Consider the following 25,363-nt stretch of genomic DNA (forward strand, 5'->3'; position numbering starts at 1 on the left):
AGGGGAATCTGGCTCCCTGGAGTTATACCAGGGCATATGTGATAACCAGATAGACACCAGTCTCTTGAGCCTTTCAAAAACCTTTTATGAAATTAAATGCCCGTATGATTTTTCACTCTACCTTTCTTCAATCTGGAGATGCAAGTGAGCTTGTGGTATCCATTCTGCAGGAAAATACAATGTGATGCAAAGCCCTTCACAGTGATTTCGGCTCCTATCCTGCAAGGTGCTGAGCATCCTCAACTTCTTGTGAAGCCAAGGAATCTTGTGGGGAGATTCAAGTCTAAAATGGACTTCAGTAGGAGTTGGAGGCAGTCAGTGCCACACAGGATTGGACCCTTTACCTGTGCACTAATACATATTAGGCAGGTAGTCTCAATCACCTGTAACTCTTCTGCTAAGTGGACAACTGTTTAGTGCTATGCACTCACCAGCAGCAGTAAAGCCAAAACACTGAAGTTGTGGAACGGTGAGAGCAAGACAATTTATTGTAGAGTGGAGAAAAGGTTCATTTTCATCAACTCAATTATTCCCCTACAGAGTTCAATGCAATAAAAAGAGGGACAAGTGTACAAAACGAACCTGACAAGAAGGCTCTAGATGACGTACATTCAAAGCATTTGCAAATGATGCTACTATACAGATGCAGGATAGAAATTAAATCAGTTCCTTCCAAAGTGAACTGAACCAATTCTGTATCCACATTCACTATTTTGTGTTTTGTTTCAGAAACATCCATAATCCTCCCTTTCAGTGCAGATGCCTTATTCATTTTTTATATAACTCCACTGGCCTTTTCTCATCACTGGGAAAAGGATTCCAGCTATTACTGTCTAACAATTTATTTAAAAGCAGATTTTATTTTTACTTCCAATTTGATGCAGGTGGCAACTGATCCTGCTCCAGTGAAGTCAATGGGAGGTTCATCATGACTTAAATGAAATCAGGATCAGGTCCACGGTTGTTCAATCCCACATGCTAATTTATTCCTGGGAAAACATGGACTTTGCCAGTTGTAAAAATAGTTCCTTTTGGATCCATCTTGAAATCTGTTCTTCTTAAGGGGCAAAAGGTTTCTTCCTCATCCAGAGAATCCTTGTAGATACAGACATAAAAACATGTACATGACAAGGCATCAGCACTACAGAGTTCCTGGAGTGGTTTAGGGCTTGACCCTGTTCCACTGAAATCAATGGGAGCTTCACCACCAATTTCAGTGGGAGCAAGTTCATGCCCTTACAGAGCAAGAGAAATAATTCTTTAAAAAGCCTAAGCCAGCCTAGATTGTTGTAACAAAATCTACGATTGAGAGAACATTTAGCACCCTGCTTTGTTTTGGCATGGCCAACGTAAGTATACAGTGCAGCCATGTCATTCACTTCGTACTGAGGCAATAACCCCCCTGCAGTCAATGGGAGTCTTGCCTGAGTAATGTGACGACAGGATTTTGCTCATGTTATTAACAGCATGTTAGTAAGCCAAAATATGAATCAATGCTTACAGATAGATTCTCCCTATAACGTTCATGTAGTAAGGGAAAAAAAAATCTCCTGGACTAAATTTTGCTCTTGGTAACACTGGTGTAAATCCAGAGTAACTCCACTGAAGTTAGAAGGGTTTCTTCAGATTTGCACCAGAATAACTATAAGCAGAACTGAGCCCCATGTTAGTTAATGATATAACACATTTATTTGTTAATGTGTAATGACATCTAATGCTTAATACAAACAAAACAGTACCTCTTTCATACTCCATATAAATTATATGGATCCCATGTATTGGTCTCATTGCCTTAAAATAAAAGCTACAGCTGGAATGAAATGCATATGTATTTAAAGTTAACATTAACATGTGCTAAATTTACAGAGTCCACCATTTAGACAAAGGTTGAAATTGTGACCTAACTAAAAATCTGGAGGCAAACCCTGAATTTGTTTGCCATGAAAACATAAAGGAACAATTTTTATTTTATGTGAAGAAAAAATACATATACGTGGGGAGAGGAGGAAGAGCCACATTTTCACAAATAATAAATATCTAGTCTGATTCGAAATTAAAGTGCGCTGAAGATTTTTCTATTTAAACAAAAACCACCCATAGGATAAAGCCATAAATATTCACAAGACTGTCAGTGGTCAGCATAATAAAATAAATATGAATGCAATGATTTTTTTTTTAGCAGCAAAGGTCATTAATCTACTGGCCAATGTGATAGCTTCACAAAAGTCCATTTTATTTTTCCAGTCAAAAAATAAACTATTCGGGGGGAGGGGTGTCTCTAAAAAGGTGCCACACCTGTATTCTTACTGGGTATGGTGCCTCTCTGCCCCCTGCCGTGCTCCCACTCCACCCCCCATTTCTGAATGTAACTATAGCAGGATATGTTTTCCCCAAGCATTCTGAATCCTTATGTACAGAATTACTTTAATATGCATATAGTCAAGTTCTGACCTTCTCCTCTTGCTGAAGGGCCCTTGGGTTGGCTTTAACCCTTAAAACATACGGGCATAGGTCTGGAAGGGCCCTCCTGGGTCATTGAGTCCAGGCCCCTGCTATCGCAGGAACACTAATGAGGTCTAAGGTTGTTTCTTTTCACACCTTCATGATTAGCCATTTTCTAGGTCAAGGAGAAACCACTGTGGGTGCTGTGATGGGACGGGCAGTCTTTGGTTCCCTTGTGCTCACATCAGAACTTCTGGACAGAGCAAATCCCAGCATGTCCCACATTCTTCTAGCCCTGGATGCCTTTTCTCCTGCCTGGGAGACCTGTCAACAGTTGCTGTGGAGTCCCACTCCCTGCTTCACACCAGGGCAGAGGAGAGATGGAATTCTGGAGGTGACAACCCTCATCCCTGATGTTCAAACTGGGGGAAGTCTACCTGCCTGTTGGGCAGCCTCTCAAGGAAAACCGTGGGAGCCCCATTGCTGGGGCATTTCAGCTAGACACTGTTTTGTGAGGGAAAATGCCTCCTTGGCTAGACACCAAGCTAGACACTAGATATAACAGGGCTTTCCCCAGCTCTCATTTTATTCAGTGTTGCATGAAACAATGGAAACACCATGCCGTGGTTTATGGCAAATGGACATTTAAACACGATGCAGCTATCGTGGGGGGAGACACCACAGGACAACTATCGTCCACCATCCTCCGTCCTTACACGGGGGGGCGGGGAACAGCCAGGAAAATAGAGGAAAGGCCACAGTTCCACTGTCTGGAATGGGGAGCAGGTCATACCCAAGGACTGCACTCTCTACGGCAGCACAGGAAGGTTGGGAATGGGGCAGGCCAGTGGGCATGGCCAGGGTGCCAGCCAAGGAGAGCACAGGGGAAGGTGCTTGTGCTTGTGCTCTGCAACCCGGGATTCTGTTCTCCCACCCATTCCACCCAATGGAGTTCCTCTGTGCAAAGCCTATATACTCAGGCTTTGCGCAGAGGACCAGCATTGGGCGCTACAGACACTGAAGTCTGTTACCATGCATATAAACATGGATCAGCAGGGAGCATGTGATGATTGCTCTGACCTCCATCACAGTTTAACCTCATGGAGTATAGGAGTGCTATATAAAAGACAGGGCAGTTGTGCAGTGCTCGCTAGAGGTGGCCAATGATACAGATTACTCAAAGTCTGAAGAACAGCTTTTACTTTAGAGCACACAAGTGATACAAGCCTTTCTGTGGTGGCCTGAGAAGATGAACAGAAACTCTGTTTTTTAAGGCTGAAGAGGGCTGGTGGAATGCAGGAAACTAGGGAGCAGGGACCAGTGAAGGATGGGGAAAAACAGAGCTGTCTGCAACATATGCACTGGGCCAAATTCATCCCCGGTGCGGCCCCACTGAAGTCAATGGGATTACACCGAGGCAGACGTTGACTCGCTGTCTCCAGGAGGAGGGCACAAGCTACAAAGCACCTTTTCACCTCTAGTAACCTCCCACCCGAGAAACAAAGGAGCTACACTAGCAGAAAACCAGAACAGTAAAGCTGACCTGGAAGGGAGATATCCACAGCACCCGCCTGGTTCTGATCCTACTTAAAAAAAAAGATCAGGATCATTAAATTCGCCACAACGGCGTGAATGATCAGAGGAGAGCATAGCAGCCCTGCTCAGAGATCAGTAGGAGACCAGCATAGTAGCTCAGCCTGAATACCACACAGGGGAGAACACAGCAGCCCAGCCCGGAGATTGCATGATGGATAGGGTGACCAGATGTCCCGATTTTATAGGGACAGTCCTGATATTTGGGGCTTTTTCTGAAATAGGATCCTATTACCCCCCACCCCCTGTCCCGATCTTTCACACTTGCTGTCTGGTCACCCTAATAAGGGGCAGCACAGCAGCCTAGCCTGGAGATAATACGTGGGAGAACATGACAGTCACGCTCATTATCCCGTCCCTAAAACAAAAGACTAAAACGCTGATGTTCAGTGGGAGGCAAGATAAAGGAAAGCCCAGTCTGAGACTTAGAGTAAAGGGAAGAGAGGAAATATGCCCAACACGAGCAGCTCTTCTCCGAGGGTGAATTTCACTTTGCACATATAACACCTGTCAGGCTTAGTGCAGCTGAATGGAGTGGAGGTTGAGGCAGTTGAAATCCAATAATCCCCAATTTCCAGGGAATTTTACTACATCACAGACCCACCCCCTCTACAGTTACAGGCTGGAGAACAGCACCTGACCCCCCTCAGCACCAATTTGATAGGGTGTTTGGACCCACGATTCCTTCCCAGCCCACACTCATTGCACCATCCATGCTGTCCTATAGAGGGCCACGGCTCAGTACAGAGCCTCCATCAGATTATATTAGCTTCTGTGCCGTACTGACAGGAATGCAGGAGGCACCTGCTGCAAGTTGTATTTGAGGCTATAGCTTCTGATGCTTCTGCTAGCAGGGATGTGTGGCCAGCAATGCCATTCACACGTCCGCTGGCTCTGTTCCCTCCTCTTCTCTAGCCTGCCCATAAAGTCCCCCTGCTGTGGAGTGATGCTGTGGAGCACAACTCCAGGACACGCCAAAAGGGGTGTTGCGTCTCCACATACCCTGCCTGCGTGGCAGAACCGTGGTGGTCCCAGTGCTTCTTGGGCCTTGCACATTCATGCAATAGGGCATGGGGGAGGACAGGGCTCCCCCAAAATGCAATGAAGAGCTTTAGATAACAAGCAAACAAACATTAAAACCACTTCACATCCTGCAGCGCATATTCCTGCCAACAGCGATATAAAAATACCCTAACCATACCATTAAGTTTGCAGGTGTTACATGTATAGCTAGAGAGCATACTCCTATCAAATGGAGCACAAAGCAGGGCATGTGGCAAACAGCAGGCGAGACAAGCTGCTCTATCTGCAAACTACTACCAAGGGATAGCGTGTCATTGTACATAGCCAAGATTTTCCATCTCATTCCTATACCGCTGTTCAGACACCTTGCTTTTGTGCTGTTTGCTTTCTAAATGTTGTCGGAACTCCATCTCTTCGCTAGCCCCGGCATTGCACATGGAACAGTAGTACTGGCCACTTGGGGTGACACACATGGCGAGATCACGAGGAATTCGCTGGCGGGAGCGTGGATTGAAGTAGGGACCTGCAGAGAAAATAAAAGAGTCCATTTATCTGTAAGCAAGAGGAGCCCTGCAGTGTTTCGAGCCTCACTTCACAATCGCTAAGGTCTATGAGTAAAATGTTCAAAAGCACCTAAGTGACTTGGCAGCCTAAATCCTACTTTCAAAAGTGACTTAAGCACTTAGGCCTAGATTTACAAAGGTATTTAGGCACCTACAGACACAGATAGGCACCTAATAGAATTTTCAAAGGAACCTAACCGGCTTTGATGCTTAACTCTCCCAGGGCCGCCCAGAAGGGGGGGGGGGGCGCAATTTGCCCCAGGCCCCACAGGGGCCCCCACAAGAGTTTTTCGGGGCCCCTGGAGAGGGGTCCTTCACTCGCTCCGGGGGGGCCTGGAAAACTCTTGCGGGGCCGGGCCCAGGAGCTTCTTACGCTCCCGGTCTTCGCCGGCAGGGGGTCCTTCCGCCGCCAAAGATCCCAGGCCCCCGGAATCCTGTGGGCAGCCCTGAACTCTCCCTGAAGTCAATGGGACTTGGGTCAATTTAATTTTGTAGTGCAGACTTGCCCTAAGTTACGTCAATCTAGAGGTACCGCAGTAACTGAATCGCTTTTGCGTGTCCACACTATGCTCCTTGTGTCGGCAATGCGCATCCTCACCAGAAGAGTTTGCACTGATTTAACTGCCAATGCGGGACATTGTGGGACAGTTTCTGAAAGGCAGCAACAGTCCATGTAAGCAATGCAGCATCTATGCTGACACTGTGTTGCCCTAACTACATCGACTTAAGTGCTACACCTCTTGTGGAGAAGGAGTTATTAAGTCGGTGTAGTGGACAAGTTACATCAGCGAGAGCTACATTTTACTGTAGACCCCTACAGAGTTAGGTCGATGTAAGCTGCCTAACAGTGTATTGTACACCAGGCTTTAGGCTCCTAAGTGCTTAAGTCACTTTTGAAAATGGGAGTTTGGCGCCTAAGTCACTTAGGAGTTTTTGAAAATCTGACCCTGTATCACTGTTCCCCCTATTTCAGAATTAGAATCCACTTTCTGATCAGAGTTAGTTTATTGCTCGCTTAATTAAAAATAGTTATGATAAGATCATATTTAATATCATTTTAGAAGAACAGTTATATTAACACCATGCTGAAAACACAAAATTAAACTAACACTCGTCAGAGGGCTGTCTGTGCTAATGAGCACTCATTACAAGACTTGCAAAGAAAAAAATAAAACTGCTGATCCAGATACTTATTAAATATACTTCAAATTAAATGGTATAGAATTAAGCACTTGGACAGGAAGCTGCAAATCAGGAATATATATGGAGATATACCAATCTCATAGAGCTGGAAGGGACTCTGAAAGGTCATTGAGTCCAGCCCCCTGCCTTCACTAGCAGGACCAAATACTGATTTTGCCCCAGATCCCTAAGTGAACTCACAACCCTGGGTTTAGCAAGCCAATGCTCAAACCACTGAGCTATCCTTCCCCCTCAAAATACCCCTCAGAATACCTCTGGTTAGGGTGACCAGACAGCAAGTGTGAAAAATTGGGACGGAGATGGGGGGTAATAGGAGCCTATATAAGAAAAAGATCCAAAAATCGGGACTGTCCCTATAAAAATCGGGACATCTGGTCACCCTACCTCTGGTGTGCTCTGTGGAGTTACACAGATATAACATTGCAGCAAATGAGACCAGAATGAGGCCAGATTCATTCCTGCGCTAGTGCCAGCACAGGGACAGAGAGAATACTAACTTCACCTCTCCTCTTCTGCTGCTGCTCAGAGCCAAGGTGCAATCTAGAGGACTCCTTTTTTCTGCTGCTATAGGCTGCTGAGTTTGTCTATATTGCAGCTAGGAGCAAGCCTGGATAGACAGACTCTCGCTAGTGGTGCCTGAGCTAGCATACTGAAAAGAGCAGAGTGGACACTGTGGCTCTCGCTGGTGCTCGGACTCTCAAACCCAGGGGATTGGGTGGGCTTGAGCTCAGCTCCAGTCTGAGCCACAACATCCAGGCTGCTACATTTAGTACGCTAGCTCAAGCCCCGCTAGCATGAGTCTGTCTATCCAGGCTAGGAGGCTTGCTCCTGGCTGCAGTGCAGACATAACCAATGGGAGTCATCAGCACAGAGCTCCACCCTAGCCACACCTCCTCCTGCTCCCGATCCACCCCTTCCCTCCTCCAGTCTGTCAAGCTTCAACACCCACCCCCGTCCCCACCATGTTCCAACCCACCACTCCTCCTCGTCATTCTGACCTGCCCTAGAATGCTCCCAGCTTCTGCTGGACATGGGGCTGGGCAACAAGAGCAAAGGGACTGTCACTCAGGGGTGAATTTCCCCCCTGCGTTTTTCTCTGCTTATTCCTAGATCAAAGTTCTTTTTAAAGGATTTTATAGTAAATCAAAGTGCTTTTCTCTCCCTCCCCACTGCCAAAATAAGAGAACAGACTCTGTCTTTCCCGTATTGGGTTTGTTCAAAGGGTGGCAGAGTCAGAGTCTGAAACACCAGAGAAACTGATTCAGGGAACAGATGGCTTTGGAGGGTGGCAAACCTGCTTTATCATTCTGGACAGCAAGAATGCGAGCCTGGGTTGATGTGGTACAGTCGGAGTCAAAAGCTCAGGCCCCTTGCCAAGAAAACACCAGGAAATAGCCACCACTTACAGTAGCTATAGAGAAAGGCAGATGGGAAATTAAGTTATGAGATGAGAAATGAAACAAACAAAGAGGCTGACAAAGTGAAGTAACTTTAACTGCGGAGAGGATCAAGACGGACAGATGGGTGGAGTCAACAAGATCCAGACAAAGCCTTGGCACCACAAATAGCTTCTTTCTTTGCAAAGCTTCCTTTACTGAGGGGCTCTCTCAGCACCTGCACAAATCTTGGGTAAACAGACTGTGCGGGGACAAAGGAGTGGGGAATGGAATGCTCCCAACTTGGGCATGGAGCACCCGTGCAGACCCTGCACAGCCTCTGAGGCTGCAGCAATACGGGTGTGGTATCGCAGCTTGCTGTATCGCTCCTAGACAGAGGCTTTGGCCAGTGGGACTGCATAATCATAGACCCACTGACTGTCTTCAGATGCCCCCTGTGAGGTGCACACACAGCCAGGATAGGGCTGCTCACTCAGATGCCATGACTGACCCCAACCCCCAGCTCAGTGAAGACCTCCTGGATTATGACCGGGAGGACAAGGTGGATCCCCTGGCACTTGGTTGGCACATTGGGCTCTCCACCCCTCGTGTCCCCCGGTGTGTACTCCAGGAGGTGAGGGAAGCCTTATTGCCTGCCTCTCAGGCCTTTCTCGAGCAGGCCCTGCTGGAGGGTGCTCCCTGCCTGCCCCTCACCTCTGGTCCTCCAGACCTCGCCATCAGGCCCCTGCCCGCAAGCCCCCCCCTCCGCACCACCGAAACCAGCTGCATGACCTACACTCGCTTTGTTTCTGAATCAAGCCTAGGAAGCAGCTGTACGTTCTCATACTCCATACCCTTCACTTCCTCACCCTCATGTCTCACCCTGACGCCAAGTGGCAAGATCTTCTACCACATGTGGAGGATGAGGAGCCCCGGTTGGCCAGTCTATATTCTACCCTGGACCCTGGCCTACCAGGGATATTAGTTGGCGATTCCTGGCATGGTTCACCCATTCCCCTCCCTGACACGTGCCCTTTTTGCAGTGTGAGATAGACCCTGGCACACATTTACATCGAGTGCACCAGGTTGCAGCCCCTTTTCCGGCTCCTCCAGAACCTTCTCCTTCAGGGCTGGCTGCACTTTTTCCGCACCTCCTGATCTACATTCACCCCATCTGTGGCCCCACGAAGTCACGAGACCTCCTTGTCAGCCTAGTGGCGCTGGCCAAGGTGGCCATCCATCATGCCAGGAGAAGGATGCTGGATGGGAGGTGCTCTGTGACAGTGGGGCCTATATTCACTCCTCCCTCCGGTCACATATCTGGGCACAGTTCCTCTGGGCCACATCCACTGGCTCCCTGGACACCTTTGAGGAGCAGTGGGCGCTGTCTGGGGTTCTCTGCTCAGTGTCCCTCTCTGGCTCCCTGGTCTTACCCCTCACTCCCATCCCCGCTTTTCATTCATTGTCCCCTGAATTTACTTGAGCCCTCAGCTCAGTGGCTGTTCCCTTTAGGCTGGGGGAGGGTCGTTTAGATGTGGGCGGGTGCAGATGTTCAATAGGTGCTATGACTCGCCCCTCCAACGGAGCCTGCAGTGACTCAACCCTCAGGCATGCTGCAGCAGCCTCTCCTAGGACCCCGGTGTCAGCGCTGCCCTCAGCCTGGTCACAACTCTACAGCTGGCTTCGACCCTTGGTACCTGCTCTCCACCACTGCACCAACCACCAGGGCTGACTGCCTAGAACCCAGCACCTGACACACACACACCCCCCATGGACCTGCTGGAGTGTTTCCCCAGAGGATGCCTCCCCTCCAGTGACGAATAAAGATGCATGGAAGGAGGCTGGGGAGGAAGACTTAAAGAGGTTCCCCTCATAGCTTTCCTGGAAAAGTCCTCTCAGCCGGACTGTCTTGGTGGCCTTGGCCCCTTGCCAACGCTGTGGAGTTTGGGGATCCATGGGAAGGGGAGTCTGATATCCAGCTGCAAGGGCAGCTGCTGCCTCCTCCGCTCCCCTTCCCCAAGAAGCGTGGCCCCCACACAAGCAGCAACGAAGAAGAGGACCCAGAAGGAGTTAAAGCTCCTTCAACAATGTTAGCCCCTGCTGCAATATTTGGTTAGGAGGGGATAGTGCCAGACCTGCTCTGGCCCCTCATACTTCCAGACCTGCTCCCAAGCTCCTGTGGAGACATTTTCAGGAGGAGAAACCATGCAAGAGAATCCCAGGCATGCTAGGGAAGGTGCTGCACAGGAGGTGATAACACCCTCTCTGCATGGGCAGGGACAGGTCCATGTGTAGAAGGTCCCCTCTGCATGCAGATACATGTGGGACAATCCAGCCCTCAGCTGTCAATCCAGCCCCCACTTGTTGAAGTCAATGGCAGGTTTGGTTGAGTGAGATGATCAGGATGGGCCCTATGGCCTGCTAATACTCCTACTTGCTCCTTAAACCTTCAAAGAGCTGTATAGACTCCGGAATAGATTCCTCAGTCCAACCAGGCCCCTTAGTGTCACTCAGGTGGTGCGAAGGAGCCAGATGCTGGCTGTAAGTGGCTAACTGAGAACTTCCCCAGTGGAGAGACCTCTTGATCTAGCAGCCTCCACCACAATCCCAGCACAGAGGGCATTCCAAGGTAGGAGGTGGTGTGTTGGGAGGTGAGGGGGTGTCAGAAGATCAGGGTTGGGTGGAGCATCAATCCTCCAGTGGCATGTGGTTCCTGACACAGTGTGGCTAGCCACTTTAAGGGGAGATGGGCCCAGCCCCTCCAGTGACACAATTAGCTTTGCCTCCCAAGGTGGGGAAAATGAAGTTCATGTGACCCAATCAGGCCTCTGCCTTATCTAACCGTAGGTTTGGGAAGAAAGGGGAAGTGGTGGCACTTGATGCTGCAGGAAGGCTGTGAGGAGCCAGAGGAGAGCACAAGGCTGGCAGAGACCTGTGGATGACTCCCGGTAGGAAGGCCAAGGAGTGCCTGCTTGGGAAAGACCAGGGAGCAACCCAAAGGAACCCAGGGGAGTGATGGAAAGGAACCTGGGAAGGGCTGAAAGCTGAGCCCAGAGGGTGAGCAGAAAAATTAGAGGACAGAAGAGAGGCCCCTTAGGAAGAAGGGATTGGGCCTAGTTTGAGACTGGGGCAAAGGCGCTGTTTTGTTTGGCTTTAACTTGGAAGTGGAACTCCGATTCCCTGGATAGTTGTACTTTTGTTAAGGGCTTAGCTGGAGGACCAAGGCATAGCAGCAAGGCACTGCAGCAGCCAAAGGAGGCCGTGGAGTTTTGAAGAGCTGTGAGAAGGGGGCAAAATGAGGCAGGGCTGCTGCCGAGCTACACCATGCCACCCTGGAGGCAGCCACCCTGTTACAATCCCTCATGCTGGAGTCAGAACCAGGGCAGACCAGCTCACAGAACAAGAGCTCCCTAATGCACCCTTCTGTGTCAAACAGAACCCGTTAAGCAATAGTCACTGTGCGACCTACGGAGCATGTAAGTGGTGACACAAGCACTCAAGTACCTGTATTGTTCTGAACCGCATACACATTTCTTCTATTCTGCATCATCTTATAGTCGTTCCCTTCTTTCCGTGCCCTCCGTTTGCCCAGTTCTGATGTATCCCTGAAGGTTAAATAAACACATACAGCTCTGTTTTAAAGCTCTCTGAGATACATTAACAGAGACCGCTGGAGGCATGGCTGCACACATTCAGGCCAGCCCTTAATGTAAAGGTTGAACAATACCTACGAGAATGAGTTGTTCTGTGCTTCTGCCAGGCGTAGCCTCTTGGCATGATTCTTTCCTTGGTAGTGAGCCTGGGCCACAGCCGGGGAACTAAATGAGGCATCACAAAGCTTGCAGTAATCATTCTCTGTGGCCATGATCACTCGGCCTCCTGGTTTAGAGGCGCCCATCTAGCAGCAAAAGGGAGGGAAAGGATCACGTACAAACATAGTGGAGTTCATTCTTTGAAATCACTGAGCCATGCTCAATGAAGTGGACCCTTCTCAGCAAGCTGGTGGTAAAAGTGGGGATTAGAACTCCGGGTTCTCTGCACTGGGTTCCCCAAATTCTTTCCCTTGTGGGAGGAGCGTTTGCCTCTCCTTGGCTGCAGCTGGGAGTCTGCCCCCCTGAACCTGCACATCCCCTAAGATCCACACCGATCTCTGCAGATCAGATGGAAGATCCCTGAGGATCAGATGGAGATCAGAACTATCTGTGCAGAGGCCCTGTACCTCTGCACTGGCTCTCGTGCCTCCTGCTTCCACTTCCAGCTTCCTCGCAGGCTGGACTCCTCGGCCTACCACTGCCCCTAGGAGCCCCCTGAAAGGAGATTCCACAGCACGGAGGGAAGTCTGCGTCCAGACTACCCGCCCCCATCTCCAACCCAGCAAAGAACCTTCCACAGGTTGCAGAGAAACAACTGACCCCTCCCCACACCTTGCCTATGGACAGCGGGAGTTCCATATGCAGATTTTAGAGGAATGAGCCAGTCCTGAGTAAGCTCAGTCCTCGGGATCTCCCAGTGCATTATGGGGCATGATCTTGTCTGGCTATTTAGAATGTAAGCTGATTGGGGCAGTGACTGAGTCTTTTTGGTGTTTTGTACATCACCAAGGAACCGTATTTCCCAAACAGTGTGAATAACAATGATTTACTCATTGGCCTTGCCAGTGCTACACTTTCTAAGGTGCAGTTTCTTTGGCCCCCATTTTGATAATTCATATGCTCCTCCCAAAAAAACCCCCTAGAATTCTGGCGTGCATGGTACAATATGAACATGTTCTATGTAGCAGGCTCAAACTTGGCTTTCTTTTTTCTGAGAATTAGTTCCTCAAACAAGGCAGAGCAGCCACCCCAGCTGTTGGGAATCAGCATAGTGCACTTGTAACATACAATGGCTTAGGGAAAGGCCTGCTCTAATGCCCACTGAAGCGAATGGAAAGACTCCCATTCACTTCAGTAAGCTTTGGATTAGGTTCTTTTTGTATGTCAACAGGTCTCCCCCATAGAGGCTGGCCCCAGCAACCATATAACAACCTGCTACTTACTCACAGCTAAGGGGTTCGGTCTCCTTTAGTTCAAGTAGTAGAGGCCCGAGCTTGTGGTGCTGAAGGCCCCAGCTTTGATCCCTGCTGACCAACATGCAATGACATGCAAGTGTTGGGTGTGGAGAACATTTGATTTACCCCTTGAGCTAATGGGGCATGCACTCTGCTCTACACGTGCCTGCCATTGGGCAGTTCATGGGACAGCAGTAATCTGGATCACAAAGGGGGCCATTCACTCATGCAGTGATTGGAGAATGAGTGCCACAAGAGTAGCTATTTAGAGAGGGAAATGATGGCTCAGTGCCGTTAGTGCTAGACTCTAAACACCTTTTCTACATAGGCACCCAGGTGCAGCCTCACTTGGATGCACAGGAGATGGCTAGGCAAGGGGAGGATATACCACACACACACACACAAAGGAAGGACATGACAATGAGTGATTTCCATGGCTTCAAACAGCCATAATCAGCAGAGCATCTGATTCACACAGCTATCATAGGATTTGCCACACAGGATTATATCAGTGGCTCAGTGAGTCAAGTCCCCTGTATCCAGGAGTGGTCAATACCTGATGCTTCAGAAGAATGTAAAGGCACACACCGGGCCAATTGCACCATGCTGGACATAATGAGGAAAATTCCTCTGACCCCTGCAGCAATCCCACCCCAAAGCATGAGACCTAGTTACCCTTGTCATAGGAGGTACTGCACATGTAAGCAGCAAAGCCTCCGTCACCTCCCCAGGCCTTACCTGAGCTGGATGGGAGACAATCTGAGGCACGGCAGGCTCCACTGAATTGCTCATTCTGGCAGGAGCTGGGCAACTATTTGCAGCATAGTAATTCCGAAGTTTCTTACTATGGTTTTTACCCTGGAAACAAAACTTGAATTAATCACTGTCCAGATGGAAGAGTCCCACCTGTATCTAGCAGCCAGAGGACTCAGCTAAGACGCTGAAATATAAACGTAGTCATGACAAAAGCAGCTCAGATACAGGCTCCGATCCTGAGAGGGGCTGAGCAATCTCAACTCCCATTGATTGCAATGGGAGATTAGAATGCTTGACATTCCTCATGAGATGCTCAGTATCTGGCAGGGCTGGGTCTTGGGATGGGGTATGTACCCCCCACACTAGCAGTGAAAGGGTGAAGGGGAGCCCAATTAGCCCATTCTGTGGCACCTCAAAGACAGGTAATTGAGGATTAGACCCAGCTGTGAAGAACCAACCTGGGTGGCTTCTATAAAGAAAGGCTGCAAGGCAATAGGGAGAGGAGACCTAGGGGAGAGGTAATTGGGTGTTTCCTCTCTGGGAAAGAAAACTCAGAGGGGCCTGCACCTTGGGACTATCCCTGAAGGGAGAGGGTAGCTGGGGAGGAGACTCTTGAAGCAGACCTGGGAAAAGAGAGGCTCCAGGGAGATAGCATGGGACATGCTTTCCAGGCCAGCCAGCAAACCTAAGGGATGAACCTACAAAATTCTGCCTGCAAAAATTAGAAGCTTTTTTGAAAATCCATCCCAATAATATAGAAAGACACCCAGGTCTCCTCATCTCACTAAAGCCCTCCCTGTTCAGTACACTCCTCTGGAAAAACCAAAGTGAAAACTATTGCGACATACCCAGAAGGTCAGCAAACTGGCACTCTGATGTACTTGGGAAGGGGGAGTGAATTGAAGACTCTTAGACCACCCACCCCAGATGATCATATCTAGAAGTTGTCAGAAGTTGAGAGTCCAATAAGATGGTGTTCTTACCAGGTAGAAGCACAAAGTGAGAGATAATCTCTGGGGATCCATATTGTGAACCATATCAAAAGAAATGTACATTGCGGTAGAGAAGCTGGCTAATCCAAGGGTGTCTGTCATATACTACACCCCTGTTTGTGTGATGAAGCGCCGCTCAGAGACAAGACCAGTTCAAGTGAACCATATGAATGGTGTTTGGTCTAAGAGCAAAGGTAGTAACTTAATTCTTATAGCACAAGGGCGGGCAAACTTTTGGGCCAGAGGGCCACGTCGGGTTTCCGATATTGTATGGAGGGCCGGTTAGAGGAGGCTGTGCCTCCCCAAACAGCCAGGCATGGCCCGGCCCCTGCCCTCTATCCGACCCCTCCTGCTTCTCGGCCCCTGACGGTCCCCCCGGGACTCCTGCCCCATCCAACCCCCGTGTTCCCTGTCCCCTGACTGCCCCCCATCGCCCCATCCAACCCCTCCTCTCATTCCTGACTCCCCCCCCAGGACCCCTGCACCATCCAACTACACTTTCTCCCTGACCCGCCCCCAGAATCCCTGCCCCTGACTGCCCCCCACTGCCCCATCCAACCCCCCCTCCTTCCTGACTGCCCCTCCAGGATCCCTGCCCCCATTCCACCCCCCTGTTCCCCGCCCTCTCACCGCCGTGACCCCATCCACACCCCTGCCCCCTGACCACCACCCCCAAACTCCCCTGCCCTCTATCCAACCCACCCTGCTCCCTGCCTCCTTACTGTGCTACCCGGAGCACCGGTGGCTGGCGGCGCTACCGCCGCGCTGCCCAGAGCACCAAGACAGGCAGCCGCGCCACCCGGCTGGACCCAGCCACGCCACCGCACAGCACAGAGCACCGGGTCAGGCTTCGGCTCTGCAGCTGCGCTGCCCGGCAAGAGCTCGCAGCCCCACCGCCCAGAGCATTGCGCCAGCAGCGCAGTGAGCTCAGGCTGCAGGGGAGGGGCCCGGGACTAGCCTCCCGGGCCAGGAGATCAGGGGCTGGGCAGGACGGTCCCGCGGGCCGTAGTTTGCCCACCTCTGTTATAGCACCTGCTGTCTGAGTTATAAAGAGCATACTCCTCAGTCTCAACGGAGCCTGCTCAATCCGTCCCCCAGGGGACATAAACCTGCTAAACTGGCATCCACTGATAAAAGCAGCAAAGCTGGGAGAAAAGATGGGTAATCAACATTTTTTAAATATGTTTTTAAATTAGAACTGGAAGGAAAATCAGAACTTTCTGTTGGCCTTAGTTGAACTGGGGAATCTGCTTAAATTCCCACTGCCTCTCCCCCTTTATTTTAAAGGGGGAGTCTAGGACCAGATTCCCCAGTTCAACTAAGGACCAAAGCGCACGGGGTTTTGCTTTCTCATTCTCCTGTGGCGGGGGAGGAATGAAAAACTTTGACTTAAATAAATTTTCCATTATTTTGGTCGAAAGGGCAACGTTTTTCATGACGGAAGAAAAGTTTTGATGAAAAAATTGTGATGAACTCCAGCCTAAAGCACAAAGAGGACAAGCAACTCATTAGGGCCCCACTCTTAAACCCTGTGTAGCCTCAGTAACCCTCCTTCAGGCGTGGGAGCAAAAAGGGGGGCTTCATCTGCCCTCCTACCCCACCTGCCTCTGGCAGTGGGACCAGAAGGAGAGGAAGCTCCTGGCACATGACTCCCTCACTTATGGCAGGTTGGGAGTCTTCCTAATTCATAAGTCTTGCCCTACTGAAAGAGTGGTAGGCACCTCACAGGAACAACTAATCTGAACATCTTTCTTCTTTTGCTTCTCCTTACCTGGTAATGCGCCTGGGCTTGCTGTGCTGAATTCAGAGTGACATTGCAAAGTTTACAACACAGAGGCTTACATAGTTCCTCCAGCACAGGATCCTTTGCAAGCTCCTCTTCTTGTGAGTGCTGCAAGGAAGGCCCCAGTCCAAACGGTTTCTGTGGGGACAGTGGTGAGTTGGCTCTTGGCCTTGTGGCCACTGACATAGGAGGAGATGAAGGCTTCTCAGGACGAGGATGAGGAGGAAGTCCTGCCTGCTGCAAAAGAATCATTGGCTGGGAGGACTGCTGGCATGTTACTATTGAAGGAGGAAGACTCTTCTTCAGCTCTGAACCAGAAAAAAGACAGAGGCTCAAATAAACGGCATCCTTTTCACAATGTGAACGTCCAAGACTGGGGCCAACTTTGCCAGTTTCACTCCAGCTGCTCTGTGTCCCTCCAACAATGCAAAGCAGCCATAAACCCAGTTTAACCAGCCAGTTAAGATGAGTTTATAGCTTCTGCTTCACTGGAGCAGGGCAACGCTGCTGCAGTCAGCCTGTTAATCCAGCCCCAGATGTTTTTTTAGGCAAGACGACACGGATTAAAATCTGAGTTTAGCTATTAATAAAGGCTATCACATCCTCCTGTAAATTTAAGTGGACTACTAAGAACTTATATTATCTGGACAACAAAGAAAATGAGAACTCACCAGGCATAAGCTTCCAGATGCAAGAAAATATCATTCTGCCATGTTTGTGTTACCCTAGGAGGCCCGGAGCCTACATTTGTTAGTGCAGTGACTCACTGCTGAGCTCATGCAGAGGCCCATTGAAGCAGCGCTCCCAAGGGTAAACAAGTGGAGTATTGGGGCCTTAGGCCCTTTCCCAAATCCAAGAAGGGGTGGGCTCTGTGCCAACGAGTTCACAATCTAAGAAATAAATTAATACTGCAATATGTGTTGTTGCTTGGTACCTTGTCAATCATTTGGAAGTAATTGTGTATGCTGTGAATTGTAAACCCCATACAAAGCCTTCATAAATATCAACTTCAGGAAAATACATCAAAATTAATTTTTCTCCAGTAAATAAAAGCACTGAGGGAGACACTGTTGTCTATTGGTTAGAACGAAGTACCAGGAGCCATTACTTCTGGGTTCCATTCCACTTCTCCATGCCTTCACTTACTAAGTGTTTGAATCCTTCTCACACTATCAAACATCACTTAGAGCCTGAATAAGACTCTGCCATCCCTGTCTATCCTGGGCTGCTCTTTGCATGTCCTCAATGTTAAGTCCAATAGTCTTCCCTCTCTAGTGTTCAATGGAGAGATTATTTCATTCCGCCTCTCTTACATGTCCTCCAGTTGCCCAATGGTACATCTGCCATGGCAGATGCTCTGGTTACATTCTTCATACATCCCAGATATTTACATTGTCTTCTCTGGATAACTTTGGAATTTAAAAGTTGTGGAACTCTGACAAATCTCCTCATTTGTTACAACTTCATTCCATTTAATACCTACCATTTTCCTGAGGCATTTGCTATTGAAAGCATTTGGATATCTGCCTCTACTTCTGGCAGATTTTACTAAGTACAATGCAAAATTAAAAACTATTTCATATTTTCTTAGGTTTGGAAGATTATCTCATATTAGCACTTATTCCGTTTATTTCTCAATCAGTTCAAGTTCTTAGGAACCCCCTTAAATTTCCAACAAAAAGCTTTGAGAGGCTTAATTGATTTATGTTTCCAAGTTCTGTTGAAACCCTGGGATGAACATTGCTAGGTTAATGCAAAGTGGAAGTATTAGTGTAAATCAAGACAGAACCACTTTCTTCAAGATTATATTAGCTTCTCATCATAGCCCCGCTTACCAATAAACAGGATTTGATATCTTGGCCATTTCAAATCACGTCAAGCTAAAATTGCATTCTGGGGTGCCAGATTTGTACTATCTTTAAGCAGAAGTGTTTTAAATACAGGGACCTACCTTTACTTTTCTAAATAGGAATCCTTAATTTAGATTGCAGGTAACATTTTCAGAAGTATCTTAGGTGCCTAAGTCCCATTTTCAAAAGTGACTTTGGTTCTTAGGCCCAGATCCTCAGAGATGTTTAGGCCTTTGAGGATCCTGGCCTGAGGGCCAGATTTCAAAGGTATTTAGGCACCTAAAGATGCACATAGGTGCCTCCTGGGATTTCCAAAAGCACCTAAACAGATTAGGCACCTAACTCCCATTGAAATCAATATGAAATCAATAACCTAATTAGGCACTTCTGAAAATCTCATGAGGCACTTATCTACATCTTTAGGTGCCTAAATACCTTTCAAATTCTGGCCTGTGAGAACCTAAGTGAATGGGCCTTAGGTACTTGGAAGCCTAAGTTACTTTTGAAAATGGGATTTAGGAGCCTAAGCCACTTGGGCACTTTTGAAAATTTTACCCAAATGAATCTGTTGTTGTTGTTTTTGCACACACGGACCCCCAGTTCTGCAACTGGCTTCTTGTGAGCAAATCCCTAGACCTATACAGGACCAGCTGCAGAACAGAAGCTCAAGTTCCAGGCAACAATATTGCTTTAAAGTTTTCTGAGTATTTCTAGGGACTAACGGGGGGGAACCCACAAAAAATAAAGCACACATATACACGCCTTTGGAAATGGGCGGACAATAAAGCCTTTGAGTTTTATTTCTGTAGTGCAGCTCCCTTGTCAAGGTGCTGTGCTCCCTACTAAAATCAATTTCTAAATATTAATTCAAATGCAATTCAAAAAACCCCTAAAGAACCTCACTAAAATTAACAACTGAAACAAATTTGAGGATGTTCAATGCAGTATCTAAAGAGGAAAGAAGGGAATGGATAGAAAAGTATATTAGAGGGAAGTGGTTGTTCTAAAAAACACCGGGGAAGGAGGAGTGTTTAATGGTGGGCCGAGAGATGGACTACTGGATTATATGGTTAAGTGAATTCCACACCCTAGGGCCCACCATGACAAAGACACTAATTCCTTTTTCTGAGTATGATGGTGGGATTCCTAAAGGGATCTGAGGTCCCTTCCAACCCTGATATTCTATGATTCTATGATCATGTCATACCAAAGATCCTCTTCAAGATGAATTCCAAGGAAGACGTTTCAAATATAGTCAGGGAGCCTACCTTGTTGCAGCCTTTAAAAACCAGCAGTACCAGCTAACAGTTAATGTGCCACTGCACAGGCAGCCAGTGCAAAGAATGCAAAGTGGGCATAACGTGAATGTGACTGTTAGATCAGTGAGAAAAGGGATGCTGGATTCTGAACAAGTGGCTAATAGTGGCTAATAGCAACTCTGCTGTTAGCCCTAACAAGAGGGAATTTCATCAGCTGAGTGTATGAGACACAAAGGCAGGGATTGCTGTTGTGAGGTTACCCTGAGATAAATCACTTGTGCATCACCTGTGCAAATTGTGAAGTGCACGTGCAAAAAAGGTTCCTATCACATGGAACACATGGAGGGTGGGGGTGGGACTTCCTAGAGAGGGCATGGCTGACTCACTGCTTCTAATCACACCCTCTCAACTAGAATGAGCCTTCTTGTAGTAACTAACTCTATCCAGTAGCAAGACTTCATAACCAATCCTGGGAACACAGAAGTTTTAATGTGTCCAGACAAGATAGTTCAAACATCCCTCCAGGCCAGAGACTTGAACTGTATTGTCCACAGGGCAACAGATGTACAGCTGTGCCCACATCCCATAGTAAGAAATTATCTGGCTAAAAGAGCTCAGTATATACATTGACCAACATGGGTGATAAAGGGACCTTTGAAGGACACAGCGTTTCAAATCTCATATTACCACCATGGACTGACTCCTCTCTTCTAGGTAAGACTTCAGAGCAGCTCCAGACACACTAGCTATGTTCCTTAGCTGTCAAAGCAGTAACCATGGTCACTCATATTAAAAGACGTTAAGAAATCCACCATGACCAAAATGACAAGCTGACCCTGATTTAAAACCAGCGAGAGGTCATCCGTGAGCCTGACAAGTGCGATCTCAAATCCAAAAAATGCTAGTCCTAAAATGGGAACTATCTGGGATGCCACTAATGTCCAAGTGCTCCTGGACTGGAATAGCCACAGCTTCTCAATCTTGTTCCCTGAAAATGGGGGATTTGACAGCTGGCAAGCACTTCAGTGTCAAGAGATGGCTTCTTAAGGAGGGGGGTGGACATCTGCATGTCTGAGGATAATTAACATCTTTCTCTTGTTAAGTGAGGCTTTGATGACATTGCTCAATGATGGTGGCACAGTCACATCATTGTCAAGATGGACAGAAGTCAAAACTGAAGACCATGTGCCACAGGGAATTCCAGAGGACAAGGAAATCAGAGATCAGGTGAAATAATCTATTGTGACCCATGGCTTTACTAGTCAAAAGATACAGAGACCAGCCTAGAACCACATTGTCTCATCTGTGTAAAAAGGTAACTAGCTCACCATTATAATCAGTTGAAGGAACTGCTAATTGGATAAGGCCATCTGAAGCAATCTGACTGCACACTATCCAAAAGAGTTCAGCTGGAATGTTCATTACAGAAGGTCTAAGCCTGAGGACAAGTAACATCTCCTAACCTCACTGTCAGTGATTCTATATGCCTGCATAAAATCCTTTCACAGAAGAAGACCAGACACCAGGTAATTATCCCAGTGACCTTATTGCCAACATATGCTCCAGGTGCTTCAGCACCTGGAGATCACCATTAAATCACCATGGTCTCCATATTCAGCAAATTGTGATGCTACAGCAGAGGGAAAGGGAGTCAAGGTATGACCCAGCACCAATATGGAGATCTCAGAAAAGCCACAGAATTCAATAGCTTCCAAGGCTATGAATCTGTAGCACTGGTATGGTGTCTGCACTGATATAGATAAGGTGATGATTGACCTACCCAATATGAAGATGTAGTCTACCATCTGTGGGTGTTCTCTTTGACCTTCAGGGTAAAACCCAGAAGGTGAAATCCTTGTCCCATTAAAGTCAAAGGCAAAACTTCAATTGATTTTAATTAGGCCAGCATTTCTCCCAGGGAATCCTTTCACTTACGCTCAATAGAGCATTTGAAAATGGACTATCTTAAGAAACTGACCATTTTTTTATATTGTCATATTAACACTGCAAGACAATAATAATTAGATTATAGTTTTACAATGTGATTGGTAAAACAATGTCAGTACAAGTCTATGAATGCCTTAGAACAACATCAGATCATATTAAATGTCTGTAACAGCAATGACTTTAGGAAATGAAAGGAAATCATATCACTGTAAGCCGGTGAAAACCATAAATGCATCAAGCTTTGAAGCCTCTGCTCAGGAATGCTTTTTATCCAGGAATAAAGATTGCTCAAAGCTCACAGAGCTGAAGATTCATTAACATTTCTTCCCTTCTCAGCACAGTGTCTGGATTTTAATATAATTGCACCTAAAACTATGTTAAGAGAACAGTAAGCACTCAAAGCCAGGAAATGACATAGTTAAGGTTGCTTTCGCAGCCTTAACATTGCCCTTTGGCTTGTATCCTTTTACAGCACAATCTTTAATGACGTGCTTTCATAATGTTTCTCAATCCTACAATATACTACCATACAATTTTTCTGTACAATCTTAGGAGCAGATTGTGACCCCTTTATTCACACTATTAAGCTGTAACTCACACGAGTAATCGCATGTACATGTGTCGCCTCTTCTCATTTTTTAAATTTGTTTATACTTACTCTTTTCATTAGCTCAATTATTAGAACAATCTTTATTGTTTTAGGGTACAGTCCTGCAAAGTGTTGCACACTGTGGTTCTGATCCAGCAAAGAACTTAAGTGTGCATCTCACTTTAAGCATGTGAGATGTCCCATTAAAGTCCATGGGATAATGCTCTTTCACTTTTTATAAATAAATTCTCTTCTCTCTATAAGTATCTTAATCATTGAGTCAACAACTATGTACTATATAATATTTTTTCTAACCACCAGTTTAGTTTACCATGGGTTCAGCTCAGGGCATAACTGTTAACTCTGAGACAGATTCAGCCCCCCTTACTCCCATTGAGTAGTACTATACTCTGCAGGTAGTCTCATTAATTTCAATGGAATAACAGGTGGAAGAAAGAGTTATACATTTATGATCATGGGTATCATAATTTGGACCCATACAGTTAATTTAGCTACACATTTAGGTGACCTAGACATGCCAGCAAATTTGTATTATTACTCTAATATACATAATGGAGTGGTTTTCATTTGCAGTAAAAGCACCATTCCAGCAATGGAAAGCAGCCTTAAATTAGATGTAAATATAGTTTACTCTCACTTTAAGCCTACTTTACAAAGCAAGCACAGTCTAAAGTAGTGTTAGCGTAAATGAGAACCAGGCCCAATCTGCTGTATCTTGTCTAAGAAGTGTTTGCTATTACTTCCATGAACTCTGGCTATCATACATAGTGCAGTATACAGCACTACAACGTGTAGGGGATAAAATTATATTTGAGAAACGGTTTGTAACTGAAGACTTTTTGCAGTGGATTAAGGGTACAGAGGCAGGATTAAGGTTACATAGGCAATCTTAACGTTACCATTTCCTGACTTTTGACAGGAATGTTGATTTTTCTTTAAAGGCCGTGCTAGGATGTTTTTAGTTGGTTGGTTTAGAGAAATATGTAAGAAAAAGAAGATCCATAATCTAGAACTATTTGTCTAGGCCCCACTGTAACACCCCATCCCATTTACCTTACTAGGTCCACAATGGACTCCATCAATCTCCACACTGTAGGAAGTTAGCAAGAGAGATTCCCTCTCTCTGTGCACTTTAGAAACCATGCCATTTTTACCTTGCAAGATGACCAATGATCTCTGCATTATTCTCTGCCCAACTTCAGTAAAGGCTCAGTTGTGCCTTTAACACAGCCTGGAGCGGAGAGCCTGGAGCAGCAGTTCCCCAGGGTGAGTTCCAGGAGGCATTCTGCCTCAGGAAGACAGGATGCCTCCTGGGTCTCACTGTGATTCCCACTGCTACACATCGTTATGGGCTACAACATACTTCCTCCTGTGTGTTCCACAGGACAATGCACAGGGATTCAGCCGGGTATCTACTTCCTACCCCTTTGGAGCGCTGTGTGCCTCGGGGAGAGTAAGGAAGGAGCTGATCCTGCACTTCCCTGAACACAGAGACCACAATTGTACCTGGCCTTTGTGTGTGCCATACTAGAGGGGAGGAAGGTTCTATACTTTCACTACCATATGCAACCCTGGGAGAAATGTCAGGCACAATCTAGGCCCAAAAGCTTTTCACTGCACAACTAAGTTCGTCAAGCATGCACACACAGTACAGCCTTCCTTAGCAGCAGATTTTATGAACATAGTAGGAAAATTCAAAGGCAGAGTGCAATTTTTTAAAAGGTCATAGCTCAGTCAAATCTAATTTCTGTGCTGAGTTTTCCTGCCTGTTTCCAGCTGTTTCAGCGATGGAGTTATTCAAACAGTCACTATTTATTTATTTTTTAAATCAGAAAGTGTATTTTTTTCCTCCAGGCTCCTCATACTCTAGAATGAATGTACAGTACTTGTTTTTACTGAAACTTTCCCGATACATTCACCTTTGGTCAGAGACCAAGCCTGACAAATTTCAGCCTGAAAGATGAAGGCTTCATACAGTACTAAGTGATTGAACGCAGGGCATTAGAATGGAAACAACTTTCATGACAGTGGTCACTGACACTGACTCTAGACTATTGTAGATGCAAAACAGGTAACGCAAAGGGCAAGGGAACATTTTGTTACCTAATACATCATTATGGGACTATACAGCATGATGCAAAAACTGATATTTTAGCAAATTTATTTATGCAAAATTGGAAGCTTTACAATCCCCATGATTTAGATTCTAATTAAAATTGGATGCATCTGTTCTTATCTTGAAATGGTTGCAATTCAAGAGAGAATTCAAGATGCCAAGATGCAATTTGGGAAACATACAAGCAAAACATAGCATCCAAAAACTGATGCAATATGTAGACATTCAAAACATACATGCAACATAACTACCCACATGCAAAACAAACATGTAAAATCCCACAAACTAACAAGTGGAATATGTACATAACACTGCTTGTGGTGCGATTTACCTCCTTATTATTGCCAGTGTCCTAACTACTCTAATAAATGCATACACCCAAGTATAATACACTTACTAGACTCTCCTGATTCTGAGAGGAGGGACTCAGAGAAGCAATCTGCAGGCAATCCCTTGTACCTGGAGCTGGCCAGCCCTGCACATCCCCAGCTGAGATCTTCACCTCCTCCTGTCTTCCTTTTTCATGACAACTTAAGTCGGGTTGCTCCCCCACTAGATCTGAGGGGCCGTCAGTCAGAAAAGTCAGTAGAACCGGACACACAGGGAAACAGCTGCAGGAAGTGACTGCAGAACAGGGGGGAGGAATAGGGGAGGAGACTCGGGAAAACTGCCTCTAGTATCTCTGCCAGGGCGCATGAGCCTCGGAGCTCCGGAGAGGAGCAAATATACTGTATACCAAGCGATGCTGCCGCTAAACCCCCAGGCTCAGCGGAAAGCCCAGTGAAGACAGATCTGTGACAGAC

The 25,363-nt window shown here is 47.0% G+C and overlaps 1 protein-coding gene across 1 annotated transcript; it reads right to left on the reverse strand.

The window, feature by feature from the left end:
* Positions 1–459: 459 nt before the first annotated feature.
* Positions 460–25,138, reverse strand: ZMAT3 (zinc finger matrin-type 3). Its single transcript, XM_045031409.1, has 6 exons — positions 24,958–25,138; positions 16,767–17,086; positions 13,986–14,105; positions 11,932–12,098; positions 11,705–11,805; positions 460–5,581 (listed from the first exon to the last, which is right to left on the reverse strand). The coding sequence occupies exons 2-6, from the start codon at positions 17,028–17,030 to the stop codon at positions 5,370–5,372; spliced, it is 864 nt and encodes a 287-aa protein (XP_044887344.1). The 5' UTR covers positions 17,031–17,086; positions 24,958–25,138; the 3' UTR covers positions 460–5,369.
* Positions 25,139–25,363: the final 225 nt, after the last annotated feature.

This window comes from Mauremys mutica, chromosome 9 (genome assembly GCF_020497125.1).
Source record: "Mauremys mutica isolate MM-2020 ecotype Southern chromosome 9, ASM2049712v1, whole genome shotgun sequence".
In the NCBI taxonomy this organism is placed as follows: domain Eukaryota; kingdom Metazoa; phylum Chordata; order Testudines; family Geoemydidae; genus Mauremys; species Mauremys mutica.

Bases quoted from the DNA above. Each gene is read 5' to 3' on its own strand.
- ZMAT3 (XM_045031409.1), bottom strand. From the start codon at position 17,030: ATGATTCTTTTGCAGCAGGCAGGACTTCCTCCTCATCCTCGTCCTGAG. The intron at 14,106-16,766 runs GTAAGGAGAAGC...TTTTGTTTCCAG, and splicing joins AAGCCCAGGCGCATTACCAG to GGTAAAAACCATAGTAAGAA. The intron at 12,099-13,985 runs GTAAGGCCTGGG...TTTTGCTGCTAG, and splicing joins TTGTCTCCCATCCAGCTCAG to ATGGGCGCCTCTAAACCAGG.